Source organism: Miscanthus floridulus, chromosome 3, assembly GCF_019320115.1.
Source record: "Miscanthus floridulus cultivar M001 chromosome 3, ASM1932011v1, whole genome shotgun sequence".
Taxonomy (NCBI): Eukaryota; Viridiplantae; Streptophyta; class Magnoliopsida; order Poales; family Poaceae; genus Miscanthus; species Miscanthus floridulus.
The window spans coordinates 101163743-101191268 of record NC_089582.1 but is presented as its reverse complement, the minus strand read 5'-3'; the positions used below and the strand labels follow the sequence as shown (position 1 = coordinate 101191268).

Below are 27526 nucleotides of genomic sequence, written 5' to 3'. Positions count from 1 at the left end.
TCACAATAAATCATACCCATGACTAACGGTGCAATCTCAAGAAATATATTAGTTTCTTAATCATGTTGTTATTCAATTCACCAAAACCCACTTAGAGCCTAGATGCACTTTCACAGAGAATGAGATAAAGGAGACAATCCTTTCTATGACTGGTGACAAAGCACCAAATCCGGACGGCTTCATAGGCCTATTCTTCCAAGATTGTTGTGACAAAATCAAAGATGGCCTCACAATAGCGCTCAAATAGTTACACAACATGAATGGCAAAAGCTTTAACCTATTGAACATGTCCAACATTATTCTTGTGCCTAAGAAACTCGAGGCCAAGCATACACGGGACTTCTGCCTGATTAGCTTGATCCATAGTGGTTAGGCCATGACATGAGTAGCGTGGCACCAACGAAAGTTCTTCTTTTAATTTGCGTATGCAAACAGTAACTGTCACTGTGTTGGAGAATACATTCTATCATATGGGCGAAAAGTGGAGAGAATAAACATGGGATGAAAGAATTTGCTTTTAATATTCGGGCACCTACCGTTTAGCTCATTATTCAGGTAAAACGGGTGCTTAAACGGGGAAACGGTCGTTTAAACGGTCAAACCAACCGATTAAACGGAACGGTGTACCTCAGTGTAGCGTTTAAACGGTGTGTAAACGGGCTAAACGTCCATTTAGGCGAACCGTGAATATTATAGATATAGATATTTTTTACCCTTTGTATTTTCTCTCATTACATCCTTTAATTTCTCTCTTGTATATGGTATATAGATTGTATAGTTTACAGTATACATATTGTGGATGGAAGAAGAAAAATAAAAGAAAATTGAATCTCCAGGAACCACCAATCCACACCCAACGATGAACTAGGAAAACAAAGGGAATGTGACAAAGCCAGGCCCGTGCGTTTCGGGCTGCTGGCTCCTACAATAGAGGCGGTCGAGCCGGGCCACGAAACGGATCGGATCATGCGGGCCGAAGGCCGTGCTTGAGCGCGGCCTCCCAGACGACGTCGATGCGGTCGACGTCGATGGCGCCCACCTCGTGGTGCGTGTAGCCCTCGAGGAAGTGCACGACGCCGCCGGCGTGGCACGCGTGCACCACCCCGCGCTCCAGCGAGTACTCGCAGGCGCCCAGGCCCTGCACGTCCTTGGGGAGGCGCATGGCGGCGAGCTTGCCGTAGGTGCAGTCCCGGCGGAAGCTGATGATGGGCGGCACGACAAACTGGTGGAAGTGCGTGCCCGGCGGCGCCCACCGCTGCTCCCGCGGCGACAGCCACTTGCCGACGATCCACGTCCTGCAGTGCTGCGCGGACCGGTACTTGGTCACCTGCACCAGGTAGTGCTGGTACTTCGCCGGCGCCTCCTTCTGGATCTTCTGGAACCGCTCCGTCGAGAGGGTCATCATCTGCAAATAAATAAAACACGTACGTAGCACACGTGCGTTGCGTGCGTGTTTATTTATTGTTATTAGTTGGGTGGTGGGTCGGTGATGGAGCTAGATGCATGACGCCACGCATGCATGTACACCAGGGCACGAAGCATATGTACCATGACGCGGACCCTCTTCTTGCACAGGTACAGCGCGATGGCCCTGCCGAGCTTGGACGTGGCGCCCGTCAGGAACACCTCGGCCGTGCCCTTGGGGATCTCGTTCAGGATCACCGCCGCCGTCAGCGTGTTGCCGTGGACGACGCGCACGCGAAGGTCCGGGTGCTTGTTCACGAACAGCGTGCCGCCGCCGTTCAGCGCCTCGTTCTGCACAAGCCACCATGTCTTAATTAGGTTGGCTAGCTCCAGCTCCAGGTCATGAGAAGGCTCCATACGTATATACCTTGTTTAGGGCTGCAAGGCTTAGGACCTTGACGCCCATCTTGTCGGCCCTGAGGATGGCGAGCTCGATCTGCTTGTTGATGCCGTCCTTGGCAAACGGCAAGAAGTACTGCAGTGCAGGCAATGCAGAGACCAAAGATAAAAACACACCATCATCGCATGACATGACATGAGACACAACACAACACAAGACAGGAAACGAACCTGGAAGCCGTATCTGGGGACGGCCCAAATCTGGTGCAGCCGCCCGCGGAGGTTGTAGCAGGAGATGACGAAGGTCTTGGACCAGACCCACATGGCGAGCATGACGAGGACGGCGAAGGGCCACATGGGCAGCAGGAAGAGCTGCACGGAGAAGGGCGTGGAGGCGAAGGTCCGCAGGACGAAGGACACGTGCAGCGACTGCATCACGTCCACCACGTGCGCCAGGAACACGAAGTCCGGCACCTCGTCCACACCTGGTCCATCGAGGACGAGGAGTCGCATCAGAGAGTCAGAGCAGATCGACAAGCGTCAGCGTCGGGACGGATCAGCAGCGGAATGCAGGGGGCGTAGCGTTGCCGATCGATTCTGTTGTGATTGACATCCCACCTACTGGCTAGTGGCTACCTAGTGGCGGCGACCTCGCCATGCCAGCCTCGCCGCTAGCGCTAGGCCGGCGACACCTGGACGACGCTGGCCCCGGCGCCCGGCGGTTGCCTGTGCAGTTTGATCGATCTCGCTATCGGACCACGTCGGCCGGCGCGCGCTGGTCCGGGCCCGGCCGTTCCCAACCGCCTACTCTCCTCCTACTCGGCCATACCAGGTTGAGGTTCAGAGACGGACGGGTGCTGGCGACGGCGACGTACGCGCCAATCACCAGGCTACCGCCTTCATTGCGGCTGATGGCATATCCCATTCCCATCTGCCGGATGCTGACCGGGGGATATTTACATTGATTGAAACAGCGAGCTCATCTTTTCGCCGGCCGGCCGGCCGTGAGGAGCCCGTCCGTGTCCGTCTCGGCGCTCATGCGCTGTCCTCCACAGAAATGATGAAACGGTCATATCGAGTGGTTTTGTTTTTTTTTTTTAATTTCTCCGGCGACGAATTGCTGAGGGGGACACTACGGGCCGGCCAAGCACGGCACTAATTAGCATGGCCCAGGAACGGCCCGGCCCGACGGCCTTCGTGCCGGTGCCTGGCATGGCCCGGCCTTAGTGCCGTGCCTGGGCCGCCATTCTGGCCCGTAGTGCTGGCCCGGGCACGGCACGCTATATGGGCCGGTCCGACAGCGGCACGGCTCGGGCGCAGGTGGCCGTTGGATCTCCGGTGTGGGGGTATGGCCCCCCGATATCCATAAGATAAGACATGGGCCGCACCGTCAGAGGTGGCTTGGTCCATAAGATCAAGACGTGCACGGCGCTGCTCGACGTGCACCGCAAGATATTATATAGTGCCCCCGCAGCGCCGTCTCGCTCGCTCCTCTCTCGGCGAGTCAGCGTCGCCGCGTCGGCGACTCGCTCTCCTCTCTCGCCTCCGACTTCCTCTCTTCTTCTCGCTCTCCGATGGCCTTTGGAGCCACCGCTGGCTGGCACTAGCGCTGGCACAATCTCTAACCCTAACCCTTGCTCAATCCCTAATCCTAACCCTTGATCTCGCTTCATCCTCGCCGGATCCGTCGTCGACCTCGCCGGATCCGTCGGTTTCCTCGCCGGATCCGTCGGATCTCCGGCCTCGCTCCCATCGAACCATTGGATCCGGCCGTTGGAATACGGGGTATAAAACCCATCCCGGCGGGCCGGCCGCATCTCGCTCCGTCGCGGCATCGCCCTAATTCATTTGCTCTCCTCCCTCGGCGAGTCGGCGTCGCCGCGTCAGCGACTCGCTCTCATCTCTCGCCTCCGACTTCCTCTCTTCTTCTTGCTCTCCGGTGGCCTTTGGAGCCACCGCTGGCCGGCACTGGCACAATCCCTAACCCTAACCCTTGATCTCGCTTCGTCCTCGCCGGATCCGTTGTCGACCTCGCCGGATCCGTCGGTTTCCTCACCGGATCCGTCCCTCGTTGTCTGTGCTCGCTGGATCCGTGCCTCGTCGACCTCGCCGGCGACGAATTGCTGAGGGGGTTGCGCCGTTGCGTCGCGCAATGATGAAGAGCTTGGGGCCTTGGGTTAATTCCCTTTCTAGAAACAACATGCGTTCCCAGCTCAAATTAGAACCTTCTGCAAATGATGTGAAACAAAATTAATCGAGTAGTACGTCCTATTCGATCTATTAACTGCCTATCTTGTTGTGGTATCTTTTCTGGGTAATTACAATGGACCGGATTTTGGGCTATTTAGGCCCTGTTTGGTCAAAGAATTTTCAAAGGGATTTAAAAAATAAATAAATTCGAAAGAAAAGGAATTACAACATAGTGTTTGGAAGTGTTCCTTTCCCAAGAAAAGAAAGCCATATTAGTGCAAAACATAGGAAATGAAACCACCACTTCAAAGTTCAACCTAAAGGAAAGAATCTTTGCTCTCTCTTGCTATACTTGCTCAAGTTCTTGTATTTTTACCCTCCAGTTTTAGAATTCTATAGTTTTCACTATTCACTAAATCTTTTTTTCCCCTATTCCTCTATCTTTCATTGTTCCAAACAGGTCCTTAAAGGTAAAAAATAGTGACATTCATGTTTAATAAGAGGGTGTTTGCTTCCCAGCCACACCTCGCCACCGCCGCGGTTGAGGCAGCCACACCCATGCAGGCCGGTGTTTGGTCTATTATTAGCTTTAGGCTGCCACAACTTTTAATACTTGCATGCAGTAGTAATTTTCGCCACACTTGTGGCACCGGTTTTCCTCGCCTCCGCCACAACCCACCACAGTTGCGCGTGGCATGTTGGCTGGGAACCAAGCAGCCCCTAATTGCATGCAATGCAAATAAATTAGTAGACAGGCACCACTAACCACTAGCCACTGGTCAATCTTACACGCAGCTAAACCTGTCGTCGTACTTGTGGATGTGGTTGGGCTTCCCGTGCGATGCTGTAGCCCACAACCGCAAACGCGAAACTGGCTTTTTTTTTGGTTGAGAAAAGGCACAAAACTTCTCGTTGCATTTTATCAGGAATTATTGTTGTTGAGGACATGCATGCATGCAGCTAGATATATGTACCAGTCTGTCTTCTGCACAACCATGTGTTTTATACAATTCTAACACATGAATTTTTTTGCACCATAAGATTAAGATCCAACGGCCTCCATCCTTCTTCTACCTTTAGACAATCACAAGATCACAGATCCACATATCACAAATCACATATCAGAGAAAACAATTTTTTTCTATGAAAGGACAAATTACAGAGGGGTTGGTTTCATTGCTGCCCGTTCGTCATGGGTCACCAGATTCGCATTCGCGTCATGCGTCGTGGGGCCCTGGCTGTCGCGTCATGGGTCGTCAGATTTGCGTTCGCATACACGCATACCTGGAAGTCTCCGGCTTGGCAGATCTGACGGACGCAAGCAAACCCATGCAACGATCCAGTGGACTAAAATCCATGTGTTTTTTTTTTTGTGTTAAAACACACATGTGTTGTATAGCATTTCTGTTTATCGATTAAAGCTAGAAGGCTAGTTGGGCTGTCTACTCATCTAGATCTTGTACTACTTAATTAGGACTATCAGACTATCACTGGAGGTCCAACTAAATCTCGTGAACCCATACATATAGCTAGTTTGGTGACATGTCATGGACCACCATAATAAACGTAGAACTGACAACCAAAAGGATGTTATGAAGCAAAAGCTAGCTAGACGTGTGGGTGGGTGTACCTGCGCTCATCTTCTTGTGCATTTCCCACGACTTCGGGTCGATGGTGCCACCCAGCAGATCAAACAGCGGCATGAAGAGACAGAAATTGGCCTCCTTCTTGGTGTGGTGGATCGCGTGGTACCTGCAGCATCAAGAGAAGGGCTAGCATCATGCATGCGAGTGACACAGTGTATCAGCACCCGGAAAGCACCTGGGCAGAATCACAAGTCACTAAAAGGCATCCAGTTATCATTCAGCACGTGATCATTGCAGAGGGATGTTGTGTACTCCTACTCCCTCTGTCTCATATTATCTGTCGTTTCTGGTTTCCGTGCCATAAGTTTGATTCGATTTATAGAAAATACGTACAACATTTGTATCTCCAAATAAATTTATTAAAAAACTAGATTCAAATATTTTTCCAATAATACTAATTATGTACCATAAATATTAATATTTTTGTAATATATATTTTATTAAAGTTGTTTCTCGAGAAGCGAAAGCGGAACAGATATTTTGGGACAGAAGGAGTACGTCGTAGGAGGTAGGAGTAGTAGTACGAAGCGTTGCAAGCAACAGGTAGTAAGGCCAAGGTGGTTAGAAGGAAAGCTGGTGCGCGACGACAAGCCATAAAGCGAGATGCATGCAACACTGCAACTGCTTGTCCGGTACGGGTTCATGTTTCAAACAGCCGTATTGTACGTATACGTTATATAGTTGTTGGCTGACAACTGTGGATGGAGTAACAGCTAGGCGATCGTCGATGTGCTACCACACAAATGTTATGTTGTCCAGACAGATCGAGCTCGAAATGACGCAGCAATCAGACTAAGAACAATTTACTTAATTAGCACACCTAGCTAAAAGGTCGAGTTTGGAGAAGACAGAAGATGATAGGGCAAAAACTCCCTGCCTTAACTACCGTGTGCACACAGTTCGGTTGGATGTACGAATCAGCTAGTGACACCATGCATCATTCTTGCGTAGCTCATATATAGGCGTGCGTGGCGCATGCAAGTGCACACATCTAGTGCCATCGCTATCAAGATTTATTTTGTTTTGTTTCTTCTCTTCAGCTAAAGATCGATGTAGTAGATGCACGGTTTGCAGTCATGATCATCAAATGAACCTACCACGTGGCGGGGGCAGCCAAATCGTGGTGAACTGAGCACGACTGTAAGGCAAGAACGAAGCGAGAGCCGGGAGTGTGAGAGCCAATAACATGCACGTACGTCGGGGTGTAGATGAGGTATCTGAGGACCGGGACCGCCTGAAAGAGCGAGCTGGGGACGACCTCGATGTTGCAGTGTCCCATGGCGCGGAGGAAGTCGAAGCCGAGCACGTAGGCGAAAGCGAGCGCGACGGAGCCGGACCCGGCGGCGCACGCGGCCGCGAGGGGCAGCGCCATGAGAGCGCCCAGCACCATGTGCTCCAGCGGCGTGGCCAGGCCGGCCGTGAACGGCTGCGGCACCCTGGTGGAGTGGTGCAGCGAGTGGTAGCGGGCGTAGAGGAGGCCGCCGTGGAACGCCCTGTGCGCCGCGTACGCGAGGGGCTCGGTGGCCGCGGCGTGGACGAGGGCCGTGACGGCGAGGCCCCGGGCGTCGACCGGCCAGAGCGGGAGGTGGCGGAGCGACGGGAACGTGTACAGCGCCGTGGCCGCCATCAGGACGTGCAGGATCAGGAAGTTGTCCCTGCATGCATGCACGCGGCAACAAGGAAAAAGAAGGACGTGACACACGGCTTGCGTCGATTATTGATCGATCATCAAGAGCTAGGGGAGCAAAGATAGATGTTCCGATCGATTGCTGCCCAGGTGCTAGCCGTACGTAAACGTACCAGTCCCACTCCCTGTCGATCTGGTGGAAGTCGACGCCGTCGCGGACGACGCGGCGCCGGCGCGTGGCGAAGAGCATGTTGCTGTAGGAACTCCAGAGCTGGTAGGTGAGGGCGCGGAGGCCGAAGAGGAGGAGCAGGAGGAGGATCCAGCGGTCGGGACTCGCCGCCTCCCACGCCCGTGACGCCACCGCCTTGCTCACCAGCGGGCCGTACAGAAGGTACTGCGTGCATGCAAGGTTTATTAAGCAAGCGAATCGATGTCGATCGTCCCCAAGAGCTAGCTGCTTGGCGTCGACGTATCGTACGTACCTTGTAGAAGCCGAGGTTGTCCCATGGCCAAGACGCCAAGAGCGCGGCACCCATGTCGTCGGCGATCGAGATGGAGAGCTCCGGCGGCCGGGCTAGCAACGACTCTGTCGTACGTGTCCTTCCCTCAGCTCAGCTCACTGCTGCCCTACTCTGCCTATGTCGTGCTTTTTGTAGACGGACTCGTCCGTGAGCCAGCCGATGAAATGAAGGCGTGTGTGGACTGTGGACAGGACAGGACAGTTGTGTTCCTCTAGCTGGTCATGCACGCTGCATCGGCACGGCATGGCTTTATACATGTAACTTGCCAACTTGGTCGCCATGGGATGCAACTGGGGCGTTAGGAAAGACGCGGGGCGGCAGAGCAGGGTTAGGTCAAGCATCGTATACGATCGTGGATTATAAGTTGAAATAATATTTTTCTCTCACAAAAAACCAGCGTGTCGAACAGGCTGAAGGATCCCTCCACCTGCAGCTCGACGTACAGCTTAGAGTTATGACGCCTGAAACCCAACAGGCCGGATTGCGACGCGCGCGGCGTGCTGGTGACTGTCGTCGTCGTCGTCGTCTCGATCCATTTCTACGGGCGGTGGGCTGCTGTGGCTGGTACAGGGCAGGAGCGAGGCAACTCTCGAGAGCTGCAGGAGGCCGGCCATGCTGCCGTGCCGGTATCCCAACTCCATGAAGCAGCAAGCAGCCTTTTGAGTTTTCACAGGCGCCGTCGCCCTCGCCGTCGACGCGCGCGCGGCTTCCTGGTCAAGGTCCGCAACCAAAATGGATTCTCGGTGCAGCTAGCGGTCATCCGCGGGGGTCCGGTTCCGGTCGGGTTGGGTCGGATCAGTTGCACGCAGCATTCGCCGCCATTAATTCGGCAATGGGCACGCGGGGCGATGGGTGAGTGAGCGAGAGAGAGGTAGCGGGGAGGAGCCGGCCGGTAGGCATTGATGTCGGAGCTTTTCAGCGTTATTACTTCCTGATGATGCTAGTGGCTCGCGGGTCGCGGCGGCCCCGTTGAAACCTGTGCCTCATGTCCTTGTCCTTGCTGCTTTGCCGCGCCGCTGGGCGCCATGGGCACGTAGTACGTCTGGTCGGCAGGCGCACCGCGCACCGCACCGCATACGTGCAACGTGCTCGATCGTCCTTGCAAAGGCGGCGAGGCGGCGAGTCCATGTACTCCCTCCATCCCACAAAAGAGTTCGTTCTGGAGGTGTAGAGAGTTTTCACAAATGAATTCGTTTTCAGTGGTCCACGGTAATTAAAATGTGACGAGTTTACCCCGCGTATACGGAATTAACGCCTCTTCGTTGATAGGGAGTAACTAACGCGGCCAGCAGCATGCAAGACCAATATGGGCCATTGGTTATATATTAGACACACACTTTCCCGTGCCAGGGATGATGTGATTATGTGGAACATTCGGAAAATTCTATTGGAGATGGGTGCCTGTGGTTGCTTGCAGTCAGTGAGCCATCATACGAATCTGATAGATTGTTGACTTTGAATATGTTATTAGTAGCGTTACATAAAAAGGCTTCTTCACCCCCTTTCTCCAGCTAGCAGCAATAAATCCGACTCCTAATAATTCCTAAAATCATGTATATATAAGGAGAAATCTTTTTACATCGTAGCTAGCTTTCGTAAATAGATCGGTATACCTAGCGCTCGGACGCCAGCCCCTGACAGCATCCGGATGTAGGTTATATCGTACTCGTTGTGTCGCGCTGATGTCCCCCACTGCGTCCCGTTCCCCACCGCGCCCCTGTCCCAGACAGATTCAGCCACGATGACCGACGAGGACACGAGATGGCGATGCGGACCGCGCTGACCTTTCTCCCCGCGTTCCTGCACGCCCCCGCGGCCTCCTCGGCGACCGGCGGCCTGCGCCTCCTCAACGACCGGAAGGGTCACGCCCCTGTCCCCATTCCCCACCGCTCCCCGTCCCCCCACCGCGCCCCGTTATCCACCGCGCCCTTGTCCCAAGAGCACGAAAACACTTCAAGTGCAACATCGCAAAAATATGTAGTACAGCATCGAAATATAAAATACCGCAACATCGCAAAACTATGTAGTGCAACATCGAAAATTATGTACTGTAAAATAAAAAATTATGTACTGCAACATCTCAAGCAGTAATCCTACAACATCTCAAAATCAACCATGAACACATGGAAAAAATGGAAACAACTCAATAATCACCTTTCAGTGCTGCAATATTTGAAAAAAGTAATTTCAACAATTAAAATCCCCTATTGCACAATCCCAACATTAGAACTCCCTTTTCTGCAACACATGAATCACCTTATTGCGACATTTGAAAAACATATGTTGCAACATCCAAAAATCCCATTGCAACACGAAGAAACAACAAAAGGGCGTACAAAAACAGCAAAGGGGATGTACAGGCTGCTCCAGCCTCTGGCCCCATCACCTTCGAGCTCGTCAAAGGGAGGAGGGAATAGGACTCTAGAGCCCAAAACCTTAGCCACCGCCGCGTCCCTCAAATCCAGAGGAGAAGGGCTCAGATCCAGAGAAGGATCGACCGACCTCGTCGGAGCCACCGTCGTCGTCCTTTTCCCGAGTTGGGGGAGCAGGGGCTGGGTCGCTGAGGAGCGCGGGGTAGCAATGGAGGTCACGGAGGGAAGAGGAAGGAAGGGAGGGAGCGCGGGCGGGCAGGGCGGTAGAGAGTTGGCACGTGCGCGACGCGTCGCGGCAGTGAGCCGGGGGTGGGGATGAAATTTCAAATCTATGGCCCAACTTTTTTTTATGCAATTTATATATTTTATTCAAACTTACATATACATTTTTATACAAACTCGTACTTGTAGCAAACCCATGGTTCTCTAGTTGATGAGTTGAAGCGAGTTAGGTTGGAAGACCAAATTTATAGGGTGGAATAGATTAGATAAGATAGCTAAGAGCATCTCGAAGAGTTCCCTATTTGTCTTCCTAATACTTATTTTTTAGGAAAATCAAAAAAAAATCTCTCTCCAACGGTTCCTAATCCATCCTCCTAATATTTAGGCACTTGGGAAAACTGAGTTAGTTCCGCGTAACTTTATGCGGCTCCTGAGTCACGCGGATCCTTCTCCCCTTCGGGCTGAGCAACCGCTATTTAAAACTATGGTTGCGACACGACGATGACGTCGAAGCTGCCCAGCATCTTGATCTCCTCGCGCAGGAGGTAGAAGTTGGCCGGCGTGAACAGGCGTGTGGCGTGCTATTTCTCCAGGCGCCAGTGCTAGGTGGTGAGCGCCAGTGCTAGGTGGTGAGCGCCAGCCGGGACCCGGCCGCCCGGTGGTCGAGCACGACGACGTCCCTGCGCAAGGCGTGGGTGCAGGCGTAGGCGTGTCGCCACATGTCGGGCAGCGACATGCCCTCGCGGAGGCCCGTGTGAAGCCAAAAAAACGACCAGCCGGCTTTAATCCAGCTCAGCGAACAGACTGACTCTATTGATCCTGAAGAATTTCTCACGGACCAAACCATTTGATTTGAACGAAGATAGTGGGCACACGGAAGTACACACATATATAATATACATCCATATCATCCTCTTGTCATGATAATCGAATCAAAATCTTAGGTTATTATATCATCTTGAGCGATGTGTGAAGGGTGGGTAGGGATCGATCGATCAACCGCCCTGAAAAGAACGCAGAACCACCTCCCGTTACTACAAAATTGCGGGGCGGGGCGGGGCCAGCTGCTCCGTGGCCGTGATCCGTGCTGCAGCGGCACACGCTTCGGTCTCCGCGGCCTCCAGTTTTTCATCTGCTCAAATAATTCATGACCATGAGCACTACGGGACGGGCTTTCTCTTTCGAATTTCGATTCGACGAGGCCGGCCTCATGCGTCGTTTGTGATGGGATGGCAGATTGTTTCTTTGACAAAGGGATGGCGGCAGATTATTGGCCGAGAGTTGCGCGATTTTCCTGGGTGCGAGAGCTACGCCATCCCATTCCCATCACAAACGACGACGACGAGTTGATTCCCATCGGCTTTGGCTCTCTCTGTCCCTGGCTGGAATGAAGTGTTCTAGTCAGATCAAGCCCGTGAAAGATTTTGTCTCGGGCAAGGCCCAGTGTCAAGTCGAGGAGGCCCACGTTTGTTCGCAGGGGCGGGCGGGCCGGCCCGTCAAGCGGTGGGGTGTGTGAGAGAGGGGACGGCAGGCAGGCCAAGGGAGAAAAGCCAAATCAACGGTGAGCTCCGATCCCCGCGGCCGCTGGGTTGGGTTCGTGGCACGTGCCCGATGCGGACGGCACGAAAACTGCCGGCAAATTATTGGCGTTCGGTTCGCGCGATCGATCCAGCCAGTGGACGCCGACACGGTGCTGCTGTTAGGGAAGACGAGCGGATGGACACGGACGGAAGCGCTCAACAGCCGCGGGCGCGGGGGGCTGGCCCAGCGGGGAGCGGACCGGTTGCTACGGAGGGTGGCCGGGGTTGGCCCAGCGGGGGCCTCCTTGCTTGCCGGAAAAATATCCAATGGGCCCTCCGCCCTCGTCGTTTGGAAACCACACAAAACCCCTTCTTGGCTCTTGCACGAGAGATCTTACAATTACAGTCACACGGCTTGTCGGCTTCCATATACCTGTTCCATCACGAGATCTCCACCGGCTCTTGCACGAAAGCATGGTTAGGCTTTCTGGAACACTCCATCGATCTGGCTCCTCGCAGTCGCAGCTGCTCCGGCCCCAGGAAAGTGAAATTGGTTTACATACGGTGTTAGCAAATGTGCCCATCCCCCTGCCACTTTCTTATTTCTAATTACAGAAGAGATTCGTTTGTTCAGATGTTGATATGGTACCCGAAACATGATTTCACCACTGATATATGCCATATTGTCCTCGTTCGGCTTGCTGAATCTTGGCTGAAAACACTGTTCTAGCTGAATTGTGTGAGAGAAAAGCACTGTTTCGACTGAAAAAAAAGTCGAACAAGCTAAATACGAGGTCAGCCAAACGGGGCCATTACCATCAACGATTCTTTTGTGAAGTAACTTTATTACTGCCCAAGACTTATTAGAGCCTACTATCAACAAGCTTTAATTTGGCTTCTGTACGAGGAGATCAGAACACCGTTAGGCTACCTAGCTTCACTCCACAAGCCTACTATGAATGGTTATCATCATATAAACATCTATCTCAACAAATAATTGTACTTCCAAAAAAAAAACCTTGGGGCTATTACAACAACTCTAAGATTCATGCATATTGATAGACATAGAGATCTTGATGAAAAATTCACCTCCAACAGCTTTCTAACTAGATCCGATCTTTAAATGTTCCCATCATCTATTCTTGGTTTCTCGCTCATCAAAGATAGAGAGCGGAGATGGCTCTCTAAAGTATCGAACAATATATAGAGAAATATATTGTTGGAGGATAGAGAGATATAGATAATCTTTTTTATTATAATGACTCTCCAATAAGAATTTAGAGAGTGACTTTAAAAAAATATTGGAGATGGTCTTAGTGGGTGTTTGGTTGTCCCTCCTAAATTTTAGTCGCTGTCCCATCGAGTGTTTAGACACATGCATGGAGTATTAAATATAGACTAATTACGAAACTAATTGTATAGTTTACGACTAATTTACGAGACAAATCTTTTAAGCCTAATTAGTCCATGATTTCATAATGTGGTGCTACAGTAATCATGTGCTAATGACGGGTTAATTATGCTTAAAAAATTTGTCTCGTTGAGTACTGACGGATTATGTAATTTATTTTTTTATTAGTATCCGAACACTCCATGCAACATCTTTAGAATACATCTTCTAAATTTTAGTCACTGGATCTGAACGCAACCTCAGGCTTGCCTTCACCCTCCGGAAACAGCATTAGGCGTTTCACTCTATAAGCCTATGTGGTGACCATATATGAATTGCCAGTTGCCTTCGTGCGCGCAATGCTGCATCACTACACTACCCTATGAACCCTGTCACTTGCGTGATTGTCCTACTTTATGTGACACCCCACTAGACCCCCGGCACCATGCATCCATGATTCTAGGGTGTGTTTAGTTACCCAAAATCTAAACTTTCGCACTATGCAAAAAGAAGATTCTCCGTCATATCAAACTTGCGGTACATGCATGGAGTACTAAATGTTGACGAAATCAAAAACTAATTGCATAATTTAGTTGTACTTTACGAGACGAACGTTTGAGCCTAATTAGTCAATGGTTGGACAATTATTACCAAATACAAATGAAATACTACAATGTGCTACAGTGCTGATACGATACGATGTCCCGATCTTCACGACGTAGGATCAATCACTAGATAACTAGCTGAAGAACAACTAGATAACTTGCTGCAGGCAGCGATAACTAGTGCAACCTGGCAAATAAAACTTGAAGCCAACCACCGTCTTTAACCGGCAACCTGAATCGAGGATTCGCCCAACCACACTCTCAAAGAACCAACCAACACAACCTACAATCAATCAAGGCAAACCTTGAAGGGAGTAGGAGCACCAATTGGGAGCGGATGAAGCCGCCGCTTCTGTAAATCTCGCGAAGGAAATCACAAGAGTAAAGGGGTAGAGATCACTCTCAATATTTGTTAGCACACAGCTGAACAAAGGGGGTTCTGTATTTCGATTATCAAAAGTCTTCTTTTACTTAGGAGTACATGGATATTTATACTAGGAACAGCCCTCCTATATAGGTATAAACACGAAAAGAAAACGAAAGGGTAGGCTATGTGAACAGACTTCCACGAAATGGGTTTCTGAGCAGTTTCCGCGTGGTTGTTGGTCTTCTGCGCAGTCTTCAATGTTTTGGTAATAACTCCGTCTTGGAAAATCCAAAAGACGTGTGGTTGGTTGCGTTGGAAAGCTAACTTGATAAGGTTTCACACCATGTATAGCATGCACAACGAAACATTATAGAATGGTATAGTTTAATATGAGAAGTTGTACTAATATCATGTCCCGATTAGACTGTTAACCCTCTGAGCAGTCTGCACTAAAGCTGGTTGGATCTGCACTAAAATTGGTCGGCTCTGGTCGGCCTTGAAGCATTAGAAACTAGACTTCACAAGCTTTCCAAAAAGTCCTCATGGACCTCCATAGCCTTCGGGAATAAAAAGTTATGATATTTTCTTCTTGATAGTACTGTCAGTTTCGAGCGGTCTGACCAGTATGCACTAAGCTGGTCGGATTTCATTAGTTACTGCTCGGAACTACTCAGCATTAGCATCATTGGAAAGTAGACTCAATAAGCTTTCCAAAATGTGCTCATTCATCTTCATAGCTTCTGGAAATTAAAAGTTATGAATATTTCTTTTCGACTGTTCTGCAGGACTGGTCTAGTTCGAGTGTAGTTCTTCTCTGTGGTCATCACCTTGTGTGTTCTTGCCATACTCTTTAGTAAACCTGAGCAACAACAACGTGCATGACTTAGGCAATATATAATTCTCATTAATATTAAATTGAACTTCATAAAGTAGCGCGCTCACCTCTTGTTGTAGCTTCTTTGCTCGACTACGTGTAATTGGGCCACCAAAGGCTTGGGCTGGTGTTGATGTTGGTGATACTTGAGTTGGTGTTACTTGAATTGGAGGTTGTAACATGTTGATTGATGACGTGGTCATATCATCCTCCCCCTCTTGAAAAGGAGTCGTCCTCGACTCTAATCTGTCTAAACCCAATAATTGTTCTAGACCAACAGGGCTAGATGCTATGTTTTTGTTACAATCTTCTTCTTCCATCATAGCAATGTGTTTGAATCTATAATCATATAGACCAAGTAGTAGTCTTATAGGTGGAAACCAAAAGGATTTAGAATCATGTTTAGCTTTCACCTTGAATGGATGCTTAGAATTAAGAGTGAATGTTGATGTCCTTGGCATGGTCATATCATCCTCCCTCACTTCAAGAAAAGCCATCCTTGACTTTTGTTCTCCTGAAAACAACCGAAAGAAAATAGAGAGTGGATCCAAATGCCAATTGCTATGATCACTTATTGAAGATTGTTCATTGTCTTCTTCACAATTCATATGCACATTATTTCTTTTCCGGTGAGAGAAATAGTTTCTCAAATTTTGTAAACCTGAAATTAGCTTTGAAAATGGTAGCACACAAATTTCTTCCAAACCACTTATTTTATTCATGTTATCATGTTTCATCATAGGGAGATCAACCATATCAAATGATGGGAGTGAAACATTCATAGTATTATAAAGATTCATATGGCACAATGTATTCAAATGTTTAGAGATGTACCTTTCAAACTCTATGGTTCCAGACGTAGATGGAAAAACTTTGGGTGAATGAATAGAACATGTTTGCACAAGATTTCTTTCTTTGGATGAAAAATATGAACAATGGAATAATATTGGTAATTCTGAACAATAAGCATTAAACAATCTATTCATCTCAATTTTAGAAAAATATGGTTCACAAGATGTACTACTCATTCTATTCAACTTCAATTCAGCAAACTTGTCCCATGTTATGCAAAGGGCACAAACATTAAATTGATTTATAACATGATGTCCAATGATGTTAAATGTAAACCTGCAGCCATATGCACTATTGAAGGATTTCATAAATGATAGGTTAAGAACATTTTCAAGCAATTTATCAATCTCAACAAATTCATCAAGCATGACATAGCACACACATTCAGTAGGGGATGTTCTTGTGAAAAATTCAGCATGAGTAAGCAATTTCACATGGTCCACATTATTGACATGTAAAGTATTACTTATATTAGTCAAAGCATAGCAATGATCTTTCATGATTGAGCAATGGTTATCAACTTGTAAATTTTTAGCACTTGTATTAATATATGAATCTATCAAATCAACACAGAGAGTTTGTGTATGCTCAATTCCACTTGAAACAAATAGATCATCACAATTTCTCACCAATTTATTTTGTAAATTCAGATTTAAATTATTTTCATTACCTTTCAGGTTTGATGATGGTGCATGAACGGTGGATTGTATCTCTGAGTTTCTACCTCCATCATTGCCATGATTCAAACTTGGGGCAGCAATGAATTGGTTATCAACATTGAGTACCTTTTCACTTCTCTCATCAAGTATGGCGGAGTTATGAGCATCAATCTCTTCCTCATTTTCCTTGTACACCTGCATATTTTGAGAAACAACACTAAGAGTAGACATTAGTGGGTTAATGTTTAAATCATCCTCACATGTTTTGTAATGAAGCTCTCTCTTTTTGTGTGGTGTATCCCTCACACTCCTTTTGTTGATGCTCTCAGCCTCACATTTAGTGGAATCACACAACTCACTTTTATTTTCACTCTCACTCAATTCGGCTATGTGGCTCTCATTCTCACATGGGTATTGATGCACAATCACTTCGTCGGCTTGTGGAGCACCATACGAATAGGCGCCATCATTCATGGTCTCTTCCAATGACATTATGACAGCAATAGTCAAAGCACAACAACCATCTTTTGACTTCTCAAAAGACATTGAATTTGCATTGGTTGAAGTGGATTCATCTTTATCAATCTTGCCTTCAATCTGAGTTTTAAGTGGCATGTTGGAGCACAAAGTTTTAGCACCACTGTCCAATAATTCATCACATATTGCAGCTGATGGTACCACACATCTTTGCATTATGTTCATGCTTGGAACAACATTAGTTTGCAACCGCAGTTTTGTTGGAGCATGATGAACTTCATCTTGGACAGATTTGTCACTCGCACTAGGTGACACAATAGTAGCATCTTTCTTCTCACATTCATCTTGCAAACTGAAGATATGGGTAGCCATCATGTTCAGATTAGATGGTCCTTCAAAATTTGAAGTGTTCTCAATCTCTTGATCACATTTTTGCTCTGAATTTTCATCGTATTGTGTGGGGGTATTAACCCCTATACCCTTACGGCTAGGCTTGGGCCGGCCCGGATCAGAGGGTTCGGTCCACCAAAAGATGACACGTGGCCCGGCTAACCTGTTCAGAGTCCTGCGTAAGGAGTCAAGACAGATTTGGCGATCAAGCAAGACCCTGGTCGGTTAGAATAGGAATTCTTATCCGGCCACCTATGGCAATTGTAACTAGCTAGGATTAGTTTCTAGATCTATAACCCTATCCCCCGGACTATATAAGGAGGGCAGGGGACCCCTCTAAAAAACATCTCTCATTGACGTACATCAATACAATCAGACGCAGGACGTAGGTATTACGCCTTCTTGGTGGCCGAACCTGGATAAAACCTCGTGCCTGTCTTGCGTCACCGTCTTGCTTGTGGCTTGCGCATCTGTCTGCCGATAATCTACTACCTTGAGCATACCCCTAGGTAGACTGCCGACCATATTTTGTTGATAGTGGCGCGCCAGGTAGGGGGTGTGCGTACTGCTCTCCAAGCGAACAAGATGGTCATCATCCCTGGCTCCATGGCTACACCGAACGGCTTCACGTTCACCGTCGGTCAGATCACCTAGACCACCGGCTCTGATGACTTCATCGCCATGACCACGGAGGAGGCGTGGATTCAATCTGCGTTGACCGCTGCTTCACCTGCATCGGCTACGGCTTCGACCATGGTGGATACGGCTCCGACCATGGTGGGTATAGCTCCGACCACGGTGGATATGGCTCCGACCATAGTGGATCTGACTTCGACCACAGTATATCTGGCTCCGACCACGCCCGCGTCATCTTCAGCCATGTCGACAACCCATCGTTCGCTTCCCCGCTACAAAGGGAAGCAGATCGACAACACCGACCTGCTCGACTCCATCGATCGGGTCGGCACCAAACTTGCTAAAACCCTAGCTCTAGTAAGTTCAATTCAAAGTCAACCTAATGAGCAGGTAACCACTCCCCACAATAGATCTACCCAACCAGCTCGGGCCAGTTGTCCTGCACGACTCGGTACAGATCTCGTGGTCATATCTACTCCTGAAGGGCGCTTCGCTCGTCGCTGGCCAGCCTCCACGATGGGTCTTCGGCTCTCCGAGTACGAAGCCTCGATGGAGAACTACCAGGCCTAGCCCTACGGCCTACAAAACGCTGCCTCCAACTACACGTATAATATACAACGCCGCTCGGATCTGTGTTTTATACATCGACCTCGGCCGAAGCCACATGACTTCATCAACATGATCCGGATTGAGGATTATTAAGAAGGATCCATCCATACAATCCAAGAGGGTGACTCTAGCTCCTCGTCTGGCATCGCATCTAATGCCTCCATCCACACCAAGCTCCAGCATCATGGCGATGAAGGCGTCGAATATGATCTAGATATCCCAGACCACGCCCCAGGGTTCCCACAATTCCTGTCTTTCCCACCAAGGTGAGAGGATTTGATCAATGTTGTCAGTAATGACGAACCACCAGCAGTCGGTGAAATAGAACAAGAAAGGATTGCACATGAGGCACGCAATATTGACCGGTTTAATCGCCAATAAATCAAAGCCGAAGCAGAAGAGGAGGCACGATGCATAAGGGTCCAGCCACGTGACCTCAACAATGCCTTCGACAGGGTGGGGGGACAAATAGGTCTTTAGGACTCCAAGCACCAACATGGACGTTGCTATGGCGACAATGCAACGGCTACCCAATACCCTAGAAACCCAGGTAGTTCGCGATGAAATACAAGCTTATCTGACGGCTGCTATGGCCCAGACCATAGAGATTGTAAATCAAGCCCGGGCTCCATCCGTCTCAGTCGAGTCACGCCACAACTGCCAGTACTCAAGTCGCTCACAGCCACCCAACCAACGTGGCTCGCGCAACAACAACCCATCAGAAAACTGTCGAGGCAGAAATGGTGGCCATGATGGTGGTCGGGATGACAACCGCCGTCGGGAGGACAACCGCCGCGACGTCCAGGACGACAACCGACAAGACAACCGCGATAATCGCCATGATAACCATGGTCGTAGGGCTAATCTAGATGGCAATCGAGATCACCGTGATGGCAATAACAATCTATGCCATTACCTCAGAGGACGTGATCTGCGTGATGGCATCAATCAGAGAGCCAACGATCGTGCATCCCACAAAAGCTATCGCCGTATGGAATATGATACCGCCCACGGCCCACCAGGTTTGAAGCAGTTTACTCTGCACCTTCGCCAAGTCATATGGCCCAAGAACTTCAAGCTCGAAAAACTTTAGAAGTACGACGGCAAGGAGAACCCCGAATTATGGGTCATGCTCTATGAAACTGCGTGTAGATTAGCCATGGCTGACGAGCATGTCATGTCTAACTACTTCCCAGTCGCTGTTGGCCATGCAGGTCACCAATGGCTGGTCAGCTTGCCGGCGAACTACTTTGATTCTTGGCAAGAGCTCAAGCAAGCCTTCATCGACAACTTCATTGCTACTTGCGAGCAACCCGGCAACAAATATGATCTACAGCTGATCCGAGATCAGAAGGATGAGCCACTGCGAGAGTACGTCCGGCGTTTCTCAGAGATGCGCATCAAGGTCTCATCAATCTCTGACAACGAGGCAATCGATGCTTTCATCACTGGCCTACGCTTCCACGACTCCCTAAGGGATAAGCTCCTCCGCAAGAGACCTGAATCAGTTACAGCGCTCCTGGCCACTGCTAAGAAATATGCGGACGCCGACGACACTAAAAAGATAATTATCGAAGTAGCAGCAAGGGTTCCACGCTCCGACCACCACCCACACCGTGACGACTACCGCGGTAACCGTGGTCGTAACAACAATTTTGACCGCCGTAACCAGCGCAACGACTCCCACGATCACCACGACCAGTGTAATCAGCGACGTAACTACCGTGATGATTATAGGGGCAAGCATGCTCGGGAAGACGACGGTGAGGTCAACACCGTTAAAAAGGTGGCGGGCGTCGTAACTATGAAGAAGACTACGCCAAAGCATTGAAAGGGCCCTGCTAGCTCCATCCCAAGTCAAACCACACCATGGAGAATTGTCGCGTTCTCAAGTCTATCTACACACGTCAATAGGCTCTGGATACATCCGACAAGCCTAACGATGCAGGGGAACAACGCAACGAGGATAACGACGATGAAGACGCAGATCCCCATCACAAGTACGTTAAGCCAACTGATCACATGCACACCATCATTAGAGGCAAAGTGTCCATTGAGACCAAACGAGAACACAAGTTGCTCGCCCGCGCTTGCTTGAACGTGGCCAACACCAACAACCTCATCGCCGATCCACGGCTTCCTCCTTGGTCTCACCGCGAGATATCCTTTAGCAGAAAAGACCAATGGGCCGCAATACCTGAACCAGGACGTTTTCCCCTGGTCCTCGATCCTTGTATCAACAAAGTTCAATTCGACAGAGTGCTGATTGACAGCGGCAGCTCCATCAATATACTATTCAAGAATAGTCTGCCAACCCTGAAGATAACCCAGGCGGATCTCAAGCCATACGAGGCACAGTTCTGGGGTGTTCTCCCCGAACAGAGCTCTACACCTCTCGAGCAGATCACACTGCCTGTGCAGTTTGGGACCCTAGACCACTTTCGCACCGACTATGTCAACTTCGTGGTCGCTGACTTCGACGGCACCTACCATGCTATCTTTGGTCGACCATCGCTCACCAAGTTCATGGCCATACCTCATTACATGTATCTGGTGCTCAAGATGCCTACCGAGAAAGGAGTTCTAACCCTCAGGGGTAATGTATATGTAGCTTATACCTGCGAAGACAATAGCTTTAAAATAGCAGAGGCTCACAACCTCTCTATTCGCATGGCTGAGACCATGCTCGACACCAAGAAGTCCTCGACCGACCACCTGGAGATCCCAAAGCTTGAGGCTCCACGCAAGAACGTCAAGTCCAAGGAGCACAAGGTGATCCAGCTGGTCGATGGTGATCCCAACCAAACAGCCCTTATCAGGGCCAACCTGGATCCTAAATAGGAAGACACGCTCGTCAGGTTCTTGAGGAGCAACGTGGATGTGTTTGCATGGAAACCTGCTGACATGCCCGGCGTACCTCGGAACTTGATCGAGCACTCCTTGAATGTCAACGGCAAGGCCAAACCTATCAAGCAGAAGCTATGATGATTCGCTCGTGACAAAAAGGAGGCGATTAGGGTAGAAGTTACATGGCTTTTGGCAGCCGGATTTATCAAAGAAGAGTATCATCCGAAGTGGTTAGCTAACTCAGTTCTTGTACGTAAAAAGAATAATGAATGGAGAATATGCGTTGATTACACTGATCTCAACAAACACTGCCCTAAGGACCCCTTTGGCTTACCTCGCATAGACAAGGTCGTAGATTCAACTGCCAGTTGCGAGCTGCTTTCCTTTCTCGATTGCTACTCTGGTTATCACCAGATCGCTCTCAAAAAGGACAATAAGATCAAGACATCTTTTATCACACCTTTCGGCGCCTACTGCTACACGACCATGTCGTTCGGGCTCAAGAACGCCAGGGCTACCTACCAACGCGCTATATAGGCCTGCCTCAAAGATGAGATAAAAGACGACCTCGTCAAGGCTTATGTTGATGATGTAGTTGTCAAAACCAAGGAAGCACATACCCTTGTTGACAACCTGGAATGCACCTTTGCAGCCCTTAACACATTCCAATGGAAATTAAACCCAAAGAAGTGCATCTTTGGTGTTCCTTCTAGCATACTACTTGGCAACGTCGTTAGTCACGATGGCATACGCCCTAACCTAGAGAAAGTCAAAGTTGTCTTGGACATGAAGCTGCCCAAAAAGGTGAAGGATGTTCAGAAGCTTACTGGATGCATGGCCGCTCTTAGCCGTTTCATATCAAGATTAGGCAAAAAGGGACTGCCATTCTTTAAATTGCTCAAAGCATCCGAGAAGTTTGAGTGGTCGAAGAAAGCAGACGCTGCCTTCACACAGCTGAAATAATACCTTATGTCACCTTCGGTCCTCACTGCTCCCAGAGAAGATGAAACACTCATGCTTTACATTGTGGTGACTAATCGAGTGGTCTCCACTGCCATGGTGGTTGAGCGTAATGAGCCCGGCCACGTCTACAAGGTACATCGACCAATCTATTTCATCAGTGAGGTGCTCAATGAATCCAAGACCAGGTACCCACAAATTCAGAAATTGATCTACGCCATACTGATAACATCCCAAAAGTTGAAACATTACTTCGACGAATATTGTGTGGTGGTCATGACTGAGTACCCTCTGTGAGACATCATTAGCAACAAGGATGCGAATAGGTGCATCATCAAATGGGCAATGGAGCTATGCCCCTTCTCCTTGGAATTCGCAAGTCGTACTACAATCAAGTCTCAGGCACTCATCGATTTCATCGTCGAGTGGATAGACTTAAGCACGCCTACCTCTCTAGGGCCCGACAAGTATTGGAAGATGTACTTTGACAGTTCTCTCAACATCGACGGCACAGGAGCAGGAGTCCTTTTTGTGTCACCATCCAAGGAGCAGCTCCAGTACGTCCTTAGGATTTATTTCTCAGCATCTAATAATACCGCCGAATACGAAGCATGCCTGCATGGTTTGCGCATTGCGGTCGAGCTCGATGTTAAATGTCTCTATGTCTATGGAGACTCAGCTCTAGTCATCAACAAACTCAACAAGGACTAGGACACGACCAGCGAAAGGATGGATGCATACTGCAAATCGATCAGAAAGCTGGAAGGCAGGTTTTATGGCATCGAGTACATACATGTGGTACAGGACAAAAATCAAGCAACAGATGCACTGTTAAAGTTAGGATCATCCTGAGCTAAAGTCCCACATGGCGTATTCGTCCAAGATCCCACGGTCGACAAGCCTCTAGACAAGCAATTGGTGGCTATGGTTCTAGCGTCGAGCACCACTGAGCCACCTCTGACCACTCATGAGCCCGACTGGAGAGTACCTTTCATCAAGTACCTGACAGATGGCAGCGGTTACACTGATCGGACAGAAAACGAGCGCCTGATGCATCGCAGTAAGCAGTATCTACTTGTTGATGGCAAGTTATGGTGCAAGAACGCAAAGGAGGAAATCTTGATGAAGTGTATAACCTGGGAGGATGGCGAACATCTCCTAGACCAAATCCACTCTGGCTCCTATGGCAACCACATGGCCTCAAGAATGCTGGTTGGCAAGGCTTTCCGAGCAGGGTTCTATTGGCCATCAGCGGTAGCTGATGCAGAGAAGCTAGTCCAGCACTGTGAGGGTTGTCAATTCTTCGCCAAAAGAATCCACGTACAAGCACATGAGATCTAGACAATACCAGCCTCTTGGCCCTTCGCATGCTGGGGACTAGATATGATCGGGCTCTTCAAACTGGCTCCTGGGAAATTTACATGTGTCTTTGTGCTGATCGACAAATTTTCTAAGTGGATAGAGTACATGCCTCTGGTACAGGCATCCTTAGAAAAGGCTGTCACGTTCCTCGACTAGGTCATCCACCGCTTCGGCATACCCAACAGCATCATCACTGATCTGGGTACTTAGTTCACCAGGAACGCTTTTTGGGACTTCTGTGATGAAAGGAGCATAGTAGTAAAATACATCTCGGTGGCGCACCCTAGAGCTAATGGACAGGTCGAGCGGGCAAACAGTATGATTTTGGACGCATTGAAGAAGAGGATGTATAGAGAAAATGACAAAGCTCCCGGAAGATGGCTCAAAGAGTTACCAGCCATGGTCTGGGGCCTCAGAACCCAGCCCAGTCATAACACCGGTGTCTCACCATACTTTATGGTTTACGGCACTGAGGCAGTTCTCCCAGTAGATATAGCTTTTAGATCAGCACGGGTCGAAAACTTCGATGAAGGCAAGGTCAACAAAATGCGGGAGCTAGAAGTGAATAGTGCAGAAGAGAAGCGGCTCAATTCTTGCATATGTACAGCCAAATACCTTGCTGTTTTGCGTAGGTACTACAACAAGAATGTTAAAGAGCGGTTCTTCATGGTCGGGGACTTGGTCCTAAAGTGGAAGACGAATCAGGTTGGTGTCCATAAACTCACAACTCCATGGGAAGGGCCCTTCATGATCAAGGAAGTCACATGACCAATGTCTTACAGGTTAGCTCACCTAGACGGTACGGACGTACCAAATTCATGGCACATCGACAAGCTTAGGCGTTTCTATGCTTAACTGCTGAGATATGTACTCCTCTTGTACTTTCAATTTAATTCAATAAAGCTATTATGATTTCTCCGACCACTATGATTGTGTCACTTCGAATTTTAAGGTTATTCTAACTTAGCTAGTCAAAGCTGACCACCATTCCTTCCTAGGTTTTTGGAGCAGGCCCTGTCTCCGGTTCCTCCCAACACGTGCATGGGATCCGCTCTCTACGCTACGGGTGATCGGCAGGTACCCCCTGGTTTGACTTGTTCATGTCTACATGTGCACAGGTCACACACCTCACACTCCGACCACACACCAAATTAGGGCCATACAAACTTTTTAGGATGATGTGTCGAGTAAACTGGTACAAGTAAACAAAATGCTAACATGTTCTCACTTAGTTACACCAACACGAGTTTCAAGCTTAAATACGTTTCATACAAAACAAATAAGCTTATAATGACATACAGTTACGTTATTACAAGCTTGCCTGAAGAGGTACAAGTTTACAATAACACAACTACATCCTTCTTCTATAGCTCTAGCCTATCCTATTAGCTAGTCGGGGCACACGGCACCTGCTGCTCGCTACTTCCGACATCCCGCTCGAGTCTTGGGGACTCTTGTACTGGTCGAGCTGAAGAGGATGGCCCCATCGATGCCTGGCTGGTTGAGACCGTAGGCTTTGCCGATTGGCTCACAACCGATGGCGTGTCCAGCTGGCTTGTTGATGGCGTACCCTGTATAGGTGCTGTCCCACCTCCACATAGGTTAATGTCACCAATTATCTTTGAAGACAGGTCTAGCTAGGTTATCCAAAGCTCCTCAGCCTTATCTGGATCTACCTCCTTCGGGTACCCAGCCTCTAGGCACTTGAGATCGACCAGGGGGTAGTGGGCACGCACCATGCTTAGCACATGTGCGCCTGTGTACTCACCCGCCTCCTTCACGAACTCTTAGAACCATTCCCATGCCTTTCAACATCTCTCGACCAGTCCGAGCTGCGACGTCCTCGGTACTTCCTCTATAAGCGCTGGGTCGATAAGGTTGAGGACGGGCAAAATGCCAGTTGCCACTTCCTGGCACCGGTCCTTCCATGTGTCTCGATCCTCAATGATCTCTAGACATCGTGCCTTCCAGCCATCATGATCTTTCATCATGGTTTCCAGATGCTTCTTGGCATTGACTTTCAAAACTGCAAACCGCACAAGACATTAAAATGTCACGCCACGACAAGATAATGCGGGCAATAGAATGAGCAAGGTGGTCTGGAACACTTACTTTTTAGTTCCTCCTTCATCTTGTTTGTGCGGTCCCAGAGTTATGACTGGTCGTGCGCCAGTTTCTTGTTGTCCTCTGTTAGGCGACCATACTCTATGGCCACATGGCTATTCTCCTCTTGGAGACAGACTACTTTGGCTTCTCAGCCTGCACTACAACTATTACTACCAACAATTCAACAACACGTGTCATGCACGTGTTGTGATAAAGTGACAACTTACTTGTTTTTTCCTGCTCTTTGTTACTAAGCTGGACGACCAGGTTCTGGTTCTATGCCTCTTGCTCCGTCCTCTCCTGGTTGGCGGCCTCAAGTTGGTGGCGCAAACGTTCCACCTCGGCCGCCAGTTCTCTATTGCTTGCTATGATCCCCTCAATCTGGTCGAAGCACTTCTTTCGGTACCTTGCGGTCTTCATTAAGTCCTGCATGTACAAAAGCTAAGTCAGACAAGTTTGACTGGATAGTAGGATCAAGTGGTCATGCAAAACATACCTGGACTTCCATCACCAGACGTTTTGCCGCTCGTTCAACTTTCATGGTCTCTTCAACCTCTGGGATTTCTTCATGAACAACCCATTGGTCGTTCCGCCAGCGCGACGCATATACATGTTGTCGTTTGTCCTAGGGACAGCTGAGGACCTCCTCTACTTCATCCTCTTCGGCCTCTTGTTTGGGTAGCGGCGTTGGTCTAGAGTTTGTAGCCTCTGCGATCACTATGGCTTTCCCACGGGCCATAGCATCGGCAAACGTGCTCTATGCCACCTCCGGCTGCTGCTCCATGATTTGGTCTGTTACCCTTGGCGCTGACGTGCCCCCCTCAGCAGGGTTAGTGCTTAGAGCACCTGTACTTGGCTCGGCTCTCCCCTCGACCACCTGCTCGGGGACTGTTGTCTGGCCGCTCGTCTGCTGAGGCTCTGGTGAACTTTCTAATATAGGTTCCTCCATAGCCAGCTGCTGGGCAGTTTTCTCTAGGATTGCTGGCGGAGCCATGCCGCACCCGGCCAGCTGGTCAGGATTTTCGGTGGACGCCAACCTAATATATCAGAGATAAGTTCAGAAGACAATAGTATTCAATATAAATTGTAAGCTTACATCAAGGTTACAAATACTTATAGCTTGGAAGCATGGAATGATGTGGCGAAGGCACGTCTCTTTGTCCGTGCTTGCTCCACGTGCTCTGTGGGTGCCACCGGGTCTCTTTCCATGACCAGTACCGATGCTGGGGCTTGATGCTCGACCCCTTTGCCGCTTGTCCTCTGCATTGCAGTGGCCGGTGATGCGAGTCCCACTGGCACGGAGGAGCCACCCTGCTCCATCGACTCCAGTTGTCTCCTCCTCTTTCGAGGGATGAGTCAGAAGATGTCAGCATCCTCTATTTCATCATCTGACAATGTAAAGATGGCTTGACGATGCTTGCTAGCTACCGACCGCTTACCAGTAGCCCTGGCCGTTGCCTCCTCCCCAACTTCGAGTACGGCTAAGTCGAC

General features: G+C 49.2%; 1 protein-coding gene across 4 annotated transcripts; it reads right to left on the bottom strand.

Annotated features, from left to right (window-relative positions):
* Nucleotides 1-671: 671 nt before the first annotated feature.
* LOC136541969 (very-long-chain aldehyde decarbonylase GL1-1-like) lies at nucleotides 672-8073 on the bottom strand. 4 transcript variants are annotated; one of them, XM_066534172.1, is made up of 9 exons: nucleotides 7749-8069; nucleotides 7440-7660; nucleotides 6836-7294; nucleotides 5624-5745; nucleotides 3860-4031; nucleotides 2035-2288; nucleotides 1832-1939; nucleotides 1549-1755; nucleotides 672-1405 (listed from the first exon to the last, which is right to left on the bottom strand). In XM_066534172.1, the coding sequence occupies exons 1-9, from the start codon at nucleotides 7800-7802 to the stop codon at nucleotides 780-782; spliced, it is 2223 nt and encodes a 740-aa protein (XP_066390269.1). In that variant the 5' UTR covers nucleotides 7803-8069; the 3' UTR covers nucleotides 672-779. The 4 variants fall into 4 exon arrangements, with proteins under 4 accessions (XP_066390269.1, XP_066390270.1, XP_066390271.1 ...); XM_066534173.1 differs by having other exon boundaries at nucleotides 3860-3992; nucleotides 7749-8068; XM_066534174.1 differs by lacking the exon at nucleotides 3860-4031 and having other exon boundaries at nucleotides 716-1405; nucleotides 7749-8058.
* Between the last annotated feature and the right edge of the window lie 19453 nt (nucleotides 8074-27526).